The sequence below is a fragment of the Chenopodium album genome, chromosome 26 (genome assembly GCF_948465745.1).
Source record: "Chenopodium album chromosome 26, dcCheAlbu1.1, whole genome shotgun sequence".
Classification (NCBI taxonomy): Eukaryota; Viridiplantae; Streptophyta; class Magnoliopsida; order Caryophyllales; family Amaranthaceae; genus Chenopodium; species Chenopodium album.
Genome location: NC_137859.1, coordinates 7,643,673 through 7,663,068, shown reverse-complemented (window position 1 = coordinate 7,663,068; position 19,396 = coordinate 7,643,673). Strand labels below are relative to the sequence as shown.

The following is a 19,396-nucleotide window of genomic DNA, read 5'->3' as shown; positions in this document are numbered from 1 at the left end:
TCTACGTCATTTGGTCCAGATTTTCTAACTTTCATGTTAGAAGATGAGCCTAAAACTTTTAAAGAGGCTATGTCGTCTCCAGAATCCTTTCATTGGAAAGAAGCTGTCAATAGTGAAATTAAATCCATAATGCATAATAATACTTGGGAATTAACAAATTTGCCATTTGGTGTTAAGCCCTTGAGTTGTAAATGGATTTTTACGAAAAAGAGAAAAGTTGATGGATCTATTGACAAATACAAGGCAAGACTGGTTGTAAGGGGTAATAACCAACGAGAGGGACTTGATTATTTCGATACATATTCTCCGGTTACCCGAATAACATCCATTAGAATGTTAATTGCTTTTGCAGCATTAAATGGCCTTGAAATACATCAAATGGATGTTAAAACAACATTTTTAAATGGCGATCTAGAAGAAGAGATTTATATTCAACAACCGGAAGGGTTTGTTGTTGCTGGACAAGAAAATAAAGTTTGTCGACTTGTTAAATCTCTTTATGGTTTAAAACAAGCACCGAAACAATGGCATAAAAAGTTTGATGATGTAATGTTGTCAAATGGATTTAAAATCAATGAGTGTGATAAATGTGTTTATATTAAGACCACTCATAATGGATATGTTATTGTGTGCTTGTATGTTGATGACATGCTTATAATAGGTAGTGATATTAATCATATTAATGTCACTAAGTGCATGTTAACTAATAGATTTGAAATGAAAGATATGGGTGTTGCAGATGTGATTTTAGGGATTAAAATTCATAGGACATCTGATGGTTTAGCTCTTTCTCAATCTCATTACATTGAAAAAGTTTTGAGCAAGTTTAAGGATTTTGGCATAAATCCCATGAGAACACCCATAGATATTAATTTACACCTTGCCAAGAACAACGGCCAAAGTGTATCTCAGAAAGAATTTGCTCGTATTTTAGGCAGTTTAATGTACATCATGAATTGTACTAGGCCTGATATAGCTTTTGCTGTTAGCAAATTAAGCCGTTTTACGAGTAATCCAAATGGAGATCACTGGAAAGCGCTAAAACGTGTATTGGGTTATCTAAAGCAAACTCAAAATTTTGGCTTGCATTACACTAAATATCCTGCTGTACTTGAAGGTTATAGTGATGCAAATTGGATAACTGGCTCCAAGGATACGAAATCTACCAGTGGATATTTATTTACACTAGGTGGAGGGGCAGTATCTTGGAAGTCATCTAAGCAAACTTGTATTGCTCGATCTACCATGGAGTCTGAATTTATTGCTTTAGATAAAGCTGGTGAAGAAGCTGAGTGGCTTCGAAATTTTCTAGAAGATATTCCTAATTGGCCAAAACCTATGCCTGCTATTTGCATACATTGTGATAGTCAAGCAGCTATTGGAAGGGCAAGGAATGTCATGTATAATGGAAAGTCTAGACATATACGTCGTAGACATGATACCATTAGACAACTACTCTCTAGTGGAATTATCACGTTGGACTTTGTAAGGTCAAAGGATAATATTGCGGATCCGTTAACAAAAGGTTTAACTAGAGAGCTAGTGGATAAGTCATCAAAGGGAATGGGGTTAAGACCTATCAATTAGTTATTATAGCGGCTACCCAACCTAGTTGAATGGAGATCCCAAGATCTAGGTTCAAAGGGACAACCAAGTTATGATAACTGTAAAAGCACAATAGAGTACAAAACTCTAATCCATTCCTATATGTGACAATGGTGCTTATACATGAAAGGTTAAGTTTAAGCTTAATATTAAGCTTAGATTTTTAATGATTTCTATTGGAAGGTATAGAAGTCACCTATGTGAGTGTGAGGACGGGCCGCCTCTATGAGAATTTAGAGGTCGAATTCTCTAACACACTTGCAGAACCAGGAGTGTCCATGGCCAAAACGGTCACGAACATGAGAACAAACTATTTTAGAGAAATATTTGTGTGATTTCTATTGTCTTAGCTTACATTTCAAAGTTGGCTGTTCAAAGTTGAAAAATACTACTGATCGACTGAGTAAGCTCGATGGACTTCACTAGGGGTGGTTCAAAGTCTTTGACTACTATTCCCAATGCACATATTTTTCGTTGAGTAACCGCAAATTGCATAACATACCATGATGTTTCATTATGAGTCTTTCTCATTAATGTGGGGGATGATTGTTAGATTTCAATTGTTTGTGAATGAGAAATTCTTCATTAATGTGGGGGATTGTTGGATATTTATGTTGTAAATATTTCAGTATTAATGAAGAATTATGAAGAATAGTGTTGTATGACAAATTGTATGTTTGGATAATTGTAACTCTTCATTGGTAATTGTTAATATGGATAATTGCATTATTTCATTATTTACTATTCATTAATTATGATGGATAATTGTATCTTTTCATTACTTGCGTCTTTTCATCCATGTTTCTTTGTCTATAAATAGTTGTTGGTTGTTCTCATTTATGGATACAGAATATTAGTTTTATTTACTCTCTCAAGATATACATGCATATAGTTGCGGTTACTCTAATCTAGTTTGGTCGCTGGTTTCTTATAATTACAATACCATTTTATAAGAAACGAAACCCGTTCTATCCTGGGAGACAATTGCTTAATAACCTTGGGTATCGTAGAGGGAGCAAAATTGTCTTAAGGACACAACGCAATTTGTTGGGCTCGGGTTATAAAAATTATATTTTGAATCAAGTATAAAGGTATGTGTAATGTTCATTTAATCTGTTTTATACACTAGGTATATATTATTTGATTTTTGATACTAGTTTTGTGTAGTATCATTAACAATCTTAAGACAATTATCTTTTTTTTTTTTGTTCTTTTGCATTTCGTATTAAAGTGCCATGAGAGTTTAGAAGTAAAGTTCTAAACTTTGTTCCGATTATTATTCATGCAACTTGTTTGGGATTTGCATGTATTAAATTATTAAGAAGTAAAGTTTTTATGTTTATTTAATTTTTTCTTTTGTTGTTTTATTATTGTCGGTCGTTGATGTTGCGTAAAATACTACAATCTAAATTCATGGTTAGGTGGAGTTTATTTATATATTTTTTAATTAATTAACTCTTATCTAGTGTGGTGCATGTGATTATTTATTTAATCATATTTTCATTTTTGTGATAGAAATGGCTACAAACACCAATTTGGTTACTCCTTTGCCTACTGTCAACCATGGGGAAAAGCCAGAAAAGTTCAATGGAACTGATTTTAAGAGATGGCAACAAAAAATGTTGTTTTATTTGACTACATTGAACTTGGCGAGGTTCCTCACAGAGGAAGCCCCTAAGTTGAAGGATGGAGAGGCCGACAAAGATAAGGTCGCCGCCATAGATGCTTGGAAGCATTCCGATTTTTTGTGTCGGAATTATGTACTTAATGGTCTTGACAACACACTTTATAATGTGTATAGTCCGATTAAAACGGCAAAAGAATTGTGGGAAAGTCTAGACCATAAGTACAAGATAGAAGATGCCGGTTCAAAGAAATTCATTGTTGGAAAATTTTTGGAATTCAAGATGGTGGATAGTAAGACTGTAATGAGTCAAGTCCAAGAACTCCAATTAATTATCCATGAAATACATGCTGAAAATATGACTTTGAGTGAGTCTTTCCAAGTGGCTGCTTGTATAGAAAAATTGCCACCGTCTTGGAAAGATTTTAAGAATTATCTTAAACATAAGAGAAAGGACATGTCACTCAAAGATCTTATTGTTCGGTTAAGAATCGAAGAGGATAATCGAAAAGCCGGTGGCAACACTATCATGTCTTCCAAGGCCAATGTGGTTGAAGGTTCTTCAAAAACCAAGAAAAGAAAGCGTACTAATGATGACTCCAACCAAAGCCACAAAAAGAAGTTTAAGGGTAAATGTTATGGGTGTGGTAAACTTGGTCACAAGGCCAAAGATTGCAGGAATCCCAATAAGAAAAAGAAGAATGCCCAAGCTAGTTTTGTGGAGGTTGATAAGATCTCTGAAGAACTTGATGATGTACATCTTTCAGCAGTGACATCGGAGTGCAACATGGTAGGGAATCCAAAAGAATGGTGGATTGATACAGGTGCAACCCGTCATGTTTGTGCAAACAAGTCAATGTTCTCATCTTATACCCCTGCATCAGAAGGAGAAAAATTGTACATGGGAAATTCTTCAACTTCTATAGTTGAAGGAGTTGGAAAAATAGCACTAAAGATGACTTCTGGCAAGACGGTGACGCTAAATAATGTGCTCCATGTGCCTGACCTTCGCAAGAATTTAGTGTCTGGATCATTACTTAGTAGGAATGGTTTTAAATTGGTCTTTGTATCTGATAAGTTTGTACTTTCTAAGAATGATATGTATGTAGGCAAAGGCTATCTTAGTGATGGCTTATTTAAATTAAATGTAATGACTATTGTAACTAAGGATGACAATGTTAATAAGACTGCTACTTCTGTTTATTTGCTTGAGTCTTCTTATTTATGGCACTCAAGATTAGGCCATGTTAATTATAATTCCTTACGGAAATTAATTAACATGGAAATATTACCATATTTTGATTGTTCAAAAAGGAAATGTCAAGTGTGTGTTGAATCTAAATTTACTAGACAACCATTTCATTCAATTGATGGAAGGAATACCGAACCTTTAGATTTAATACATACTGATTTATGTGACATGAAATCACTGCCATCTAGGGGAGGTAAAAATTATTTTGTAACCTTCATAGATGATTGCAGTAGATATTGTTATGTCTATCTTTTGAGTAGTAAAGATGAGGCTATCGGTGCCTTCAAAAACTACAAAAATGAAGTTGAAAATCAATTGGGTAAGAAGATTAAAATAATCAGAAGTGATAGGGGTGGTGAGTATGAATTTCCTTTTGAGGAAATTTGTTCAGAATGGTATTATACACCAAACCACTGCTCCTTATGCACCGTAGTCTAATGGAGTTGCGGAAAGAAAAAATAGGACATTAAAAGAAATGATGAGTGTTATGTCCAATAGTTCTGGTTTACCAAAAAATTTGTGGGGTGAGGCTATTCTAACTGCTAATTATATACTTAATAGAGTGCCTCATAAAAAGACACAAAAAACACCCTATGAATTATGGAAAGGAAAGAAGCCATCCTTGAAATATTTTCGAGTGTGGGGGTGTTTAGCTAAAGTTTCAGTTCCTAAGCCTAAAAAGGTGAAATTAGGACCGAAAACTATAGATTGTGTTTTTATTGGATATGCACTGAATAGTAGTGCATATCGGTTTTTGGTATACAAATCAGAAATAGAAGATATACATGTCAATACAATTATTGAGTCAAGGGACGCTGTGTTCTTTGAAGATATTTTTCCGTATAAATCTGAAAAGGGTGACAATAGTCATGAAGATGGGTCAAATAGGAAAAATAAAAGACCTCGAGATATAAAGAGTCTCGAAATAGAGGAGCCTAGACGTAGTAAACGACAAAGGACTTCTACGTCATTTGGTCCAGATTTTCTAACTTTCATGTTAGAAGATGAGCCTAAAACTTTTAAAGAGGCTATGTCGTCTCCAGAATCCTTTCATTGGAAAGAAGCTGTCAATAGTGAAATTAAATCCATAATGCATAATAATACTTGGGAATTAACAAATTTGCCATTTGGTGTTAAGCCCTTGAGTTGTAAATGGATTTTTACGAAAAAGAGAAAAGTTGATGGATCTATTGACAAATACAAGGCAAGACTGGTTGTAAGGGGTAATAACCAACGAGAGGGACTTGATTATTTCGATACATATTCTCCGGTTACCCGAATAACATCCATTAGAATGTTAATTGCTTTTGCAGCATTAAATGGCCTTGAAATACATCAAATGGATGTTAAAACAACATTTTTAAATGGCGATCTAGAAGAAGAGATTTATATTCAACAACCGGAAGGGTTTGTTGTTGCCGGACAAGAAAATAAAGTTTGTCGACTTGTTAAATCTCTTTATGGTTTAAAACAAGCACCGAAACAATGGCATAAAAAGTTTGATGATGTAATGTTGTCAAATGGATTTAAAATCAATGAGTGTGATAAATGTGTTTATATTAAGACCACTCATAATGGATATGTTATTGTGTGCTTGTATGTTGATGACATGCTTATAATAGGTAGTGATATTAATCATATTAATGTCACTAAGTGCATGTTAACTAATAGATTTGAAATGAAAGATATGGGTGTTGCAGATGTGATTTTAGGGATTAAAATTCATAGGACATCTGATGGTTTAGCTCTTTCTCAATCTCATTACATTGAAAAAGTTTTGAGCAAGTTTAAGGATTTTGGCATAAATCCCATGAGAACACCCATAGATATTAATTTACACCTTGCCAAGAACAACGGCCAAAGTGTATCTCAGAAAGAATTTGCTCGTATTTTAGGCAGTTTAATGTACATCATGAATTGTACTAGGCCTGATATAGCTTTTGCTGTTAGCAAATTAAGCCGTTTTACGAGTAATCCAAATGGAGATCACTGGAAAGCGCTAAAACGTGTATTGGGTTATCTAAAGCAAACTCAAAATTTTGGCTTGCATTACACTAAATATCCTGCTGTACTTGAAGGTTATAGTGATGCAAATTGGATAACTGGCTCCAAGGATACGAAATCTACCAGTGGATATTTATTTACACTAGGTGGAGGGGCAGTATCTTGGAAGTCATCTAAGCAAACTTGTATTGCTCGATCTACCATGGAGTCTGAATTTATTGCTTTAGATAAAGCTGGTGAAGAAGCTGAGTGGCTTCGAAATTTTCTAGAAGATATTCCTAATTGGCCAAAACCTATGCCTGCTATTTGCATACATTGTGATAGTCAAGCAGCTATTGGAAGGGCAAGGAATGTCATGTATAATGGAAAGTCTAGACATATACGTCGTAGACATGATACCATTAGACAACTACTCTCTAGTGGAATTATCACGTTGGACTTTGTAAGGTCAAAGGATAATATTGCGGATCCGTTAACAAAAGGTTTAACTAGAGAGCTAGTGGATAAGTCATCAAAGGGAATGGGGTTAAGACCTATCAATTAGTTATTATAGCGGCTACCCAACCTAGTTGAATGGAGATCCCAAGATCTAGGTTCAAAGGGACAACCAAGTTATGATAACTGTAAAAGCACAATAGAGTACAAAACTCTAATCCATTCCTATATGTGACAATGGTGCTTATACATGAAAGGTTAAGTTTAAGCTTAATATTAAGCTTAGATTTTTAATGATTTCTATTGGAAGGTATAGAAGTCACCTATGTGAGTGTGAGGACGGGCCGCCTCTATGAGAATTTAGAGGTCGAATTCTCTAACACACTTGCAGAACCAGGAGTGTCCATGGCCAAAACGGTCACGAACATGAGAACAAACTATTTTAGAGAAATATTTGTGTGATTTCTATTGTCTTAGCTTACATTTCAAAGTTGGCTGTTCAAAGTTGAAAAATACTACTGATCGACTGAGTAAGCTCGATGGACTTCACTAGGGGTGGTTCAAAGTCTTTGACTACTATTCCCAATGCACATATTTTTCGTTGAGTAACCGCAAATTGCATAACATACCATGATGTTTCATTATGAGTCTTTCTCATTAATGTGGGGGATGATTGTTAGATTTCAATTGTTTGTGAATGAGAAATTCTTCATTAATGTGGGGGATTGTTGGATATTTATGTTGTAAATATTTCAGTATTAATGAAGAATTATGAAGAATAGTGTTGTATGACAAATTGTATGTTTGGATAATTGTAACTCTTCATTGGTAATTGTTAATATGGATAATTGCATTATTTCATTATTTACTATTCATTAATTATGATGGATAATTGTATCTTTTCATTACTTGCGTCTTTTCATCCATGTTTCTTTGTCTATAAATAGTTGTTGGTTGTTCTCATTTATGGATACAGAATATTAGTTTTATTTACTCTCTCAAGATATACATGCATATAGTTGCGGTTACTCTAATCTAGTTTGGTCGCTGGTTTCTTATAATTACAATACCATTTTATAAGAAACGAAACCCGTTCTATCCTGGGAGACAATTGCTTAATAACCTTGGGTATCGTAGAGGGAGCAAAATTGTCTTAAGGACACAACGCAATTTGTTGGGCTCGGGTTATAAAAATTATATTTTGAATCAAGTATAAAGGTATGTGTAATGTTCATTTAATCTGTTTTATACACTAGATATATATTATTTGATTTTTGATACTAGTTTTGTGTAGTATCATTAACATGCATCTGGTAACAACTCTGAGCTCATGAAATGTGGGAGTGTTACAAATGTCATCAAGCGAGATTTGGAGCTATATTTCATGATAATCTTCACTAAGCTATAAAGTATTACTTGTTGCTTCCTAAAAAAAAGTATTATTTATTGACAAATGTAAAATTAAAGGGAACATTCACAATTAAATGATTAAATAAGGTGTAAAACTGTTCCTTAAAAATAAAAAAAAAAGGTTAAGGTGTTAAGCTGTAAACTATACTATACTCCATAGATCTTTAGTTTGACAGTTTGTAAAGTACATTAAAAACAAACACATAAAAAGAATGTTGTTGAACCATTATTCCATTACTATAATTGCAGCAAAGAATATTATTAAAAGATGATGCATGTTGAATGACCACTTGTGGGACATTAAAAAAAGCCACAAATACTACAGTTGAAGAAATTTGCACTTTATTTTATTAAAAAAATATGTGGGATTTTACAATGGTTAATATATCTAATTGTATACTCCCTCCGTGTATTTTTTTTTTAAGTGACACACTTTTCATTTCCGGTCATGTTTTTTTTTTAAGTGACACACTTCTTCTTTTAGAAATTTCTTACATTTTAATAATAGTCCCTTATTTTAGTCCCAAAATGTTTACACCATTTGTTCTTTCCAACAACCATTAATTAATATTAAATTTTTACTAAAATTCCCTCCAATTTGCAACAATAGTTGTGCAAATTTAAGTTTCCAATGTAAATTTTGTTTTTCCATGTACTTTTATTACTTTTTCTCTTTACTTTTTTGCATACCCGGCCCAATGCCAATTTACTTTTTCAATCTACTTTTATTATTCTTATTTGTGTTTATTTTTCCATGAAAAATGCCCATAAGAGACTATCAAAAGAGGACGGAAGGAATATATATTGTTGCGTTCACAATACAAAGCTAAGCCGTTTTCTTCGATCTTTTAACAATGCTACTACATACATAACAAGTAGTAATTGTTACATAACTTTCTTTTTTTTAAAATTCCTAAAAACAAAGAGGCAATATAATTTTTTTTTTCTTGGTTAGAAACAACAAAGAGGCAATATAATGTTCAGCTATTAGTACTTGTATCAAACAACAATGGAGAATGATGTTTATAAAACAATAATACTGCTGCCGTGCCGCAGTATAAAGGTGAAGTAAACTTTATGAACAAACAAAATAAAGATGATATTATTACAAACAAATGAGGAAATTAATAAAGTTCCCACACATATAAGTATATAACTACAATATCAATTTCAACCAATTTCCCTGTCAAAAAAAAAAAAAAAAAAAAAAAAAAAAATAAAAAAAAAATAAAAATTCAACCAATTTCACTACACAAAATCAAACATTTAGATAAAAAAAAAATCTCACTCTTAAAAAAGCCACCACACTTATAGTCCTAGCTAATAAAATTCCACCTTTCTTGTCAATCGCTAGCTTGAGTAGCTGAACTTAGCTAGGCCTTTTAATGATGCAGCGTCTTTCACAAGAGCAGACCTTTTTTCTTCGGACATTCCTCTAGCTAGGTCATGCCAAATTTTAACTATATCAAACCGCCCCTCATTATTACTCTTCTTCTTCAGGGTTTTTTGTTGACTTGGACTTGACAAGCCCAAGCCAATAAGAACACAACCTTTTCCAATAAAAAGACAACAATGGTCCAGCTTGTCCAACATAGTTGACAATGATATCTTTCCGCATGAATATCATAAGTAAAGCGCATATTACCAAAGTGTAGATAGCAATCCAGGGTTTAACATAAATGGTTGTAGCGTACACCCCTGCCATGAAGGTCAACAGAGTTGTGTAGAATGATATTAATAGCAGTAAGATGCTGGAATCCATTAACATCACCGACTTGCGCTTTTTATCGGCAGCCAAGATCCAAAGAAGACAAAATAAGACCATTGCTGATAGGCACATTGTCAATATGTCAAAGAACATAAAAACTTGAAATGCTATGTCATTTACAAGAATTGGAGTCCCTTTAGATTTTTCATTTGCACTGTCTTGGACGGCTCCACCTGGAACTGTGAATGCTGCTGTAAACGTTATTGTCATCAAAAGTGCTGCTATTACACCAATTGTGTTCACATATCCATCCACATTAGAAGAAGCAATTCCATACACACTTCGATAACCTAATGAATCACGATGTTTATTTAAAATTTCATCTAACTGCATCAAAAGGAAATAAACTGAGTTATTGATTTAGAAAAAAGCAAGTACCAAAAGTATAATATTCTCATATTAATTATATATACAAGCTAAGCGACAAACGAAAACTCATGTGTCTGAATATATATATATATATATATATATATATATATATATATATATATATATATATATATAAAGAATTGTAGCTTAAAAGACTATATTGAGAAGGGTATTTTGAGAAAGTGAAATTTATCACCCAAAAGCCCCTTTCACGATATATAGGACAAGCTAAGCGACACACAAAAATTCGTGTGTGTGAATATATCATACACGATTATCTTTTTTTTTTTTTTTTTTCAAATTGAGAGAGGTATTTTGAGAAAGTGAAATTTTATCACCGAAAACCCCTTTCCCTTTATATATAGGATAGGATACGGAGTATACTTTGTTATGTACACCGTATCTTATATTTATGTACCATGTAGTTTATGAGGTCCTCACATTCTCATATAAAGATGTTCTCATAGGAAATTCACCCCTGCTTTCAAAAAATAAAAAAGGAAATTCACCCCTAATATTTATATAATTAAGTCCAGGCCACTAGCTATAGCTCGATCACCAACTAGGTATACTCCTATATATATATATATATGGCTGTACTTTCAATTAAACATGATAATTTACAATCCAAAAATTCCATGCTAAGAGTGACGTCTACCGGTCTACGTACCAATTCTACTGTACACTTATACTTATACTTTTTGTACACTTATACTTATACTTATATAAATAATATAATGTACTTTCATATGGAGTAAAAATGTAAAATGCTATGTAACCTTTTGGTAACGGAAGAGGTAATATATTTTTGGTGTCGTAAGACTTTCATTTAATAAAAATTATTCCTTTAATGTAGTGCTTGTATTTTGTAATTATGTAATTTCTTTATTTATTTATTTATTTATTTGCTTAACTTGATGTTACTGATGTACATTATACTTTTTAAATATGTACCTTATAAATATGATTATATACCTTACATTTTTGGGTATATACTTCATAGATTAATGGCACGCACCGTAGTATTTTGTAAAAGTAAAAAATATATATACTTTTTAGTTAAACTAGGGCGCTAACGCGCGCGATGCGCGCGCATAGCTAGTAATATCTAGTTACTCTTTCGGCTTGGTATTAAAAACACAAATTTAGTTATTGGCAAAATTAGTGACAAAAAAAAATATGTGCACAACTATATTTATGAGTATAAATATACAAGACAACTAACATTAATGCATGAAAGCAAATAAGTACGTAATTAAATATTTTAGAGGGTATAATTGTCCAAACACTATTCATTTATAATATACGATTTAATTATATATACTTTTTAGTTAAAAATTATGAATAAACGGTTGAAGTAAAGAATGCATTTATAATAACTTACTTTCATAGGAATCTCTGGTGCAGAACTTATTAAATCGCAAGGAGTTGTACCGGCATCATTCTTCTTTTCTAGAAGTTTGTTCATCTCTTCAGGATCCATATCTTCAAGAAAATTAATTGCATGCTCAAAGCGTCCACCTTTAATTGCCAAATGCAATGGCGTGTTTCCCTCATAATCATTATAGACAAGTAATTTTTTTAGTTCAGGATGTACTTTAAGAAGGATCTCAGTAGAGTATGAAGGATGATTTATTAACAGGTGCAAGAGTGTCTTGCCATATTTCTCATCGGCCATAAATGTTGCTTCAGGAGATTGCTCAAGAAATGCTAAAATTGTAATCAAATTATAAATCTGAGCCGCCCTTAAGAGAGGTGTTAGACCATTCTTGTCAAATGTGCAAGCCGCATCCTTATTTGCGTCCTTCAATGTTTTAATGTCGTCTCCGTCCAGTGTTCCCGCATCTAATCAAGTAGAATAATTAATTAAGTTATCACATGACTTGATACATTTGTTTTCACAGGACAGAACAGAATAGAACTTTAGTGACTTACTCTGAGGACGTCCACCTACAAGATGAAGAGGCGTTTCATTGAGATTGTTCGTCAATTTAGCAGTGACTGTAATATCCAACTTTAAAAGATTTTGGACCACTCCTTGGCCGTGATTTACTCTGAGTGCTTCATGAATGGGTGTATTTCCTGCCGCGTTTTGCACCAACCATGGCGGGTCATAACGACCTCCTTTCACGCCAGCCTCTTCTTGAGCTTTATTGATATACGGTTTAAATAGATCTAATGCATCCTCCACAAAGTCTGAAAATGGCGACACTTTGTAATCGTACGACTCAGAAGCAAAAGGAATTATAGTGTTAGGAGGATTTTGCACAAGTATATGAAGCGGAGTGTCTCCATTATGGTCTACTTGACAGATTAGTTCTGGAAAGATTTCAAGAACTTGTACGATGAAATCATCAAAATCATCATGTATTATAGTCATTCCGCTGTTAAACTGCATTAACTTATGAAGGATGTTCCTCCTGTTGGAATCTCGCGGGAATAGAAAAATCATTCCAAATTGATGCAGTCTTTCTTGTAAAAAGGTTACATCCGCTCTTTCTGTAGCTTCACATACCTCCATTGTCATTTGTTTTTTCTCCATGATCACCTGTACCATTACATACACCTCATCAAATATAGTTCCTTGTGTTAAATGTGTAATGCATAATTTTGGTTGCATATTTCATGTTCTCGATCTTAGGCTCTGGTGTACTATTTTTTTTTTTTTTTTAAATTACTAATATCTGATTATGTAATAAAAAATTATATCTGAAAACAAACATTTAGCAAATACTCCCTCTATTCTCTTTAATTTGGATCGTGGGCATGTGAGAGCTTTATGATATTCATAGGGTGTAAACTGTATAAAGTGGCCCAACCATGATTTTTGCAATGGTGGGGCACCACCGAACCGCGCATTAATCAACAACTAATATTAACACTTTAGCTAATAAAAAATTAAATATTAATATCCCATCCCTCTATTTTGAAATGTGAACCAAATTTGTAATGATTTTAAGTGTAGCTTAAACAATTCTAGGTAATAAGAAGTACTTAAATCTTAACATAACAAGAAATGCAACTGACCGCACCAATAAATTTTTATACTATTGAGTAACCTTAGATAACAAAATAACCCCAATAAAACTAACTAACTCCCAAAACCATATAACAATAGGAAGATTACCCCTTTTTTTTTTTTGGTAAGATGAGAACTAGATTAGATCAAAATAAGAGTTATACAAATTTCAGGCCTCAACCTAACTACAAATAACACCACCATAAGCTAAGGTGGGTTCTACAAATCCCAACAAGATTACCCTCTAAGCCTTATAAAGTGTTTAACTTTCTCTCCTTTTCTCAATGTGGAAATGTGGAACAAGTACTATACATGTGTTATTTAAAAATTTATACTTCAACACAGCCACATATAAAATTTAGTAATTTTAAAATACATATATAAATTATCAAAATATAGGTTTACTTTTTACAAAATTATTACTTCAACTTGTGTAATTTTAAAAAATGTTATTTAACCATTTACAAATAATATGAAGAGAAAAAAAAGTAGAATATATCATTAATTATTGATTTGTACACCCTAGTAATCAATAACATATACTAAAAGCAGACCTAAAATGACACTTGTCACGATATCATTAAAAATTTTCCCGCTTTTTTTATTTTGATTTTTATTTTTTTTTTATTTTTTTTTTCTTCCAAATTTGAATGACTACTTCCATTTTATAATCTACTCATAATACTTATTTCCATTTTTGACAACACATTTAATTTAATCATACTAAATTAATTTTATTTTTTTTTAATATATATTTATATACTAGGAATCTTTTAGTTACAAATATAGTAACATAGATTAAAATTAAGTATGGATATATAATAGTATCCAAGAATATTATAATACTATCATTTTTTTTTCCTCCACCTTAAAATTTATTTTAATTTAAAATAGAAAAATTATTTTGGTAGCTTACTTCAAAAATTATACATAACGTTTATAAGAACAACTGAACGTAACAAAATCATTTTATTATATTATACTCCTCCGTTTTTTATAAGTTTTAGTAGAATTTACACATTTGTCGAGACTACTATTACCGTGCATGGCATGGGACTTAACCTAGTATACAATTAAAATGGTACACCCGGTACAAAACGACTTTAGTTAATGCATAAAATGCGGGCCCAAGAAAACCTGAAAAGGATGGAATGAACATAACGCTGTTAATAAGTACATGCACCTTTTAAGGAATATCCATTTTTTTTTTTTTTTGAAAGAAGGAATATCCACCTTAATGTGATTAAAAGAGCAAGAGAGAGTCATTAGCTAAAGAAAATTGTTTCAAAAAAAAAAAAAAAAAAAAAAAAAAAAAAAGCTAAAGAAAATAAAACGAAAATAGCATTGTGTAAAAAAGTAAAAAATTTGGCAAACAGTTATGGCTAATAAAGTAATAATGTAAAACTAAATAAAAGGATACAAAAACATTCACATAAAAATTAAAAAGGCAATGACGACAGTGTTTACCTTAAATTGTTCTTGAATCAAAGCTTCAGCGGTGATTCCATAATTGTTTTTAATGCTTCGTTCCGCTGAGAAATCTAATAGAGCACGAACCATATTATAGTTCAAATTCATTGCAGCCAAATGTAATGGCGTGTTTCCGTGTTCGTCTTGATGATTTATGATGCCAATTATCCCTGGAATATCAAGCAAGTCTTTGGCTTCTTTGTAGCTCGGAATCGTTTTGAGAAAGTGCAAGAAGGTCTTGCCTGAATTATCAAGCACCCCCACCACTGATTGCGGACAATGATCAAGCATGAGTCTAATGATCTGTAGAGTGTAGGTCGAGGTGATTGATGCTGCCTTGTGTAGAGGAGTTGCTCCTGTTGTATCTAGCCAACATGCTACCTGACTCTCTTTCTCTATCATTAATTCTATCATGCCAAGATATCTTGAGCCCACTGCCTTTCTCTCCTTAATTGGTAATTCTAATGATTCAACAAATTATACAAATCAGAAAATAATCTACATCACTAGTGTATAGCCCGGGCATATTTATAACATAGTTTGTGATTGGCTTAGATGGTTGAGTAATCATTTTTCTTATAGAAGGTTAGGTGTTCAAATCCCTTTGGCGTGGTGTGGCACAGAGACATTTTTAGTAACACCTTTTAATATATTAGTATAGATTTTCTAGACCGTCTACTATAAATTAGATAAAATACCATCGACTCTTTCTACAAATTGAAGCATACATAGTACTTGGTTAGTTGTTTGATTATTTTTATAAAACAAAATGAATTATGCATTACCTTATGAATAAGTATGTTCCCGTCAAAAAAAAAAAAAAAAAAAAAAAAAAAGGAATAAGTATGTTGAATGTCAGATGGAAAAGTCAATTAATTTTGGTTATGTTTAACTACATATATATGTAGACAGGTAGTCTTCCCTCCTTCATAATTAATAATTTAATGATGTCAAGTATAAGGTGATTGATATAATTTTTCTTCTGGTAAGGGATGGCTTTTAAATGACTATTGTAAAATTGTAGCTACTATAATAATTCCAAATCGATCTAAAACCCTTCAATTTTAAGCTTGACAGTAAATTTTTTTTTTTTTTTTTTTTTTTTTTTTTTTTTTTTTTTTTTTTTTTGAAAAACAAAAAAAAAAAAAAAAAAAAAAAAAACCTTTAAATGAATTAAAAAACAATAATGTAAAGAGAGTAAATTTGATCACCAATAACCGTATTTTATTTCATCCTCACAATGAAACTGTCTTACCTGATAGAGATTATATATTAAAAGATAATCTTGTCATAGGATATATTTGAGTATATTGTATCCTTATCATATTGTGTGTGACTCTATACATTTGATCAATGAAATACACTCCAGGTATAGGAGTTTTCTTGCCCCCATACCTCATCTCAAAATGGTAAGGACGAGCAGATGATCCGTACCCTAATTAATGTCACGCGCACTATCCTATTTCATGCTTCTCTACCACCATCCTATTGGGTTTATGCTCTTGAGACAACCACATATATGCTTAATATTTTGCCTACCAAAGCAATTAAAATTTTGGCTCCTGCTCAAGCCCTTTTCGGGATAGTGCCATATTATTGAAAGGGATTAACGAATGTGCTAGCTAAGTTTGCGATTAACGACAATTAACAACAACGAAGACGGAAAAACAAGTAATAAACGAGACAAGGAGAAATTACCGTGGGAAACCCGAGAACCGGGAGAAAAACCCACCAATCCACCATGGAGAAATTATATGATGAAGAACAATGTAGATTACAAGCTTTCAATCACCATGAAAGCTCCTTCCCCTAAGTCACCCTCTCAAACACTCAAATCCTAAGTGTTCGGGTTTACATGAGGCTCTCTCTCTCTTTATTCCTTGCACTACTAGAAAAGTGTCGTTTTCCGACGGAAAAAATTCCTCGAAAACACCCTATTTTCCGTCGGAAATAGGGTTTCCGACGGAATTCCGTCGGAACGTGTCGTCGGAAAACCCTTTGTAGGAAAAATGGCCTTTTCCGACGAAATTTCCGTCGGAAATACATTTCCGACGGAATTTCCGACGGAAATCATGCATCGGAAGACAAATTGAGGTCCGGAAAAGTCCGTCGGAAATTTCCGACGGATTTGGTTTCCGTCGGAAATTTACGACGGAATTTCCGTCGGAAAATCCTACCCAAAAAAATAAAAAAAAAACCCACCCACCCCACACCACCACCCACCACCACGTCCAACCCCCACTGCCACCCACAAGCCAAAAATTAAAAAAAAAAACTCATCCCACCCCCACACCACCACGCACCACCACATCCAACCCCCATTGCCACCACAACCCACCTAGATCTACCACCACCTTAACCGACCCATTCAACCCTCCCCCGAAATAACCCACCCCAACCCGAAATAAACCACCCACCACGACCCTAGCCCGAAATATACCGACACACCAAACCCATATCTAAACCCGAACAACCCCCACCTAAACCTAGATCTAACCCCGCCCACCACAGTCCATCTAAACCACCCACCACAGTCCACCTAAACCACCCACCACCGCGCACCTAAACCACCCACCGCGGCACCAATACAGCCTCAACCACCGTGAATATTCAAAAAAATCGAAAAAAAACATCCAACAATTTTTAAAAAAAGAGATACATACCTTGTTCCACCTCCTAAACCTCGATATTGGGTTTATGAGGCGAAATTCGACCTTGAAAACTCTAGATCTAGACTTTTCATGGTCGAATTTCGCCTAAAAACCTTCGTTATTGCGTCGTTGATAATCATGTGTGGGTTGTTGTTGCTGCTGTTGATGGTTTAGGAGTAGAAGGAGAAGAGGAAAGAGAAGGGGAAGGACCGAAGGAGAAGAGGAAAAGAGGAGGATCCGAACGAAGGAGAGGAGAAGAGGAGCAGTAGAACGAAGGAGAGGAGAAGAGGAGCAGTAGAACGAAGGAGAGGAGAAGAGAGAAAGAGCAGCAGTAAGGAGACAGGAAGAAGGAAGGAGAAGAGAAGAGGAGAAGAGGAGGAGGAGAAAAGGAGAAAAAGAGGCGGAAAAAAATTTTAGGGCAAGGGATTACATTTTAGGTTTAAGTAAAATTTTTTTTTTTTTTTTTTTTAAATTGTATTCCGACGGAATTTCCGTCGGAAATTTCCGACGGATGTATATTCGGTCGGAAATTATCTTTTACGACGGAAAATTCCGTCGGAAAGCACATAATTTACGACGGAATTTTTTTCCGTCGTAAATTATGTGCTTTCCGACGGAATTTCGTGTCCGTCGTAAAGATTCCGTAGGTATTCAGCAGTTTTCTAGTAGTGTTGGTTCGACCGAACCTACTCTAGAAATCAAAAGGCTACACATTCTGCCTCAATTACTCAGAAGCAACTAGGTTCGACCGAACCTTTCAATAGTTCGGTCGAAATCCCGCGCTGCGCGAACAACTCTTCTTAAAACAGCTATAACTCCCTTGATTCTTGACCAAATCAAGCTTATGACCCGTTGTTGGAAAAATCTTGAGACAAGCTATCACCTCCAACTTGAATCATCTCAATATCACTTCTAGATCTTGAGATATGCCATTTGAAGTCAGCCCTTTGATATCCACCATTGCTTAACACCAAGCAATAGCCCATAGCTTAAACTCCTAAGCTATGTACCCCCCTTAGCCTTCTTGAACCGTTCTCCACACTTCTCAAACCCAACACTTATGATCACATTCATGTCTTTGGTTGTCTTTACTTTCCAAACTCTACTACTCCTCACAAGCTTGCCCCCCGTTCCACCCCAAGTGTCTTTTTAGGGAACCCCTTAATCATCGTGGGTATAGGTGCTTGGACTTGACTACTAATAAAATCGTTTTATCTTGTCACGTTACATTTGACGAATCTACCTTTCCTTACAGCAATTTGGGTCACTATAAATTAAAAGATTATGAGTTCCTTGGTGAAAGTGAGCAAAGTCCACTACTTACTCACACCATTTTGCGCCACTGTCAAGCCCAAACACAACCCTCACCAACAGGCCCACTGCCCTTAGATAGGTGCAACAACGTAAAAAAAATCAACACTACGCTCTAAAAAATGAACATTTAGTAAACAAATATGAACATGTAGTGAAAAAAATATGAACATGAAAAAAATAAATATTTAATAATAAAAAATGAACACGTAAAAATAATGCATATGTTTCATAATCATATTATTTTTTATTTCTTTAAATTTTATGTTCATAATTGAATGCATTATATTCATAATAATATTTTATATGTTCATATATAATTTCAAATATTCATAATGTAAATATGTAGTGTTGTTCATGAAATATTAATTAAATCTATTTATGCATATGTTGTCTTTCTTAAATGTTTATGTTCATATTTTTTACGTATATGTTCATCTTTTAAATGCTTAAATTCACTTTAATAAAACCAATGCTT

General features: G+C 33.5%; 1 protein-coding gene across 1 annotated transcript; it reads right to left on the bottom strand.

Moving 5' to 3' along the window:
- Window positions 1-9,813: 9,813 nt before the first annotated feature.
- Window positions 9,814-16,010, bottom strand: LOC145616739 (uncharacterized). Its single transcript, XM_081671481.1, has 4 exons — window positions 14,954-16,010; window positions 12,403-13,015; window positions 11,852-12,312; window positions 9,814-10,425 (listed from the first exon to the last, which is right to left on the bottom strand). Exons 1-4 carry the CDS (start codon window positions 15,368-15,370, stop codon window positions 9,814-9,816), a joined length of 2,103 nt encoding a protein of 700 aa, XP_081527607.1. The 5' UTR covers window positions 15,371-16,010.
- Between the last annotated feature and the right edge of the window lie 3,386 nt (window positions 16,011-19,396).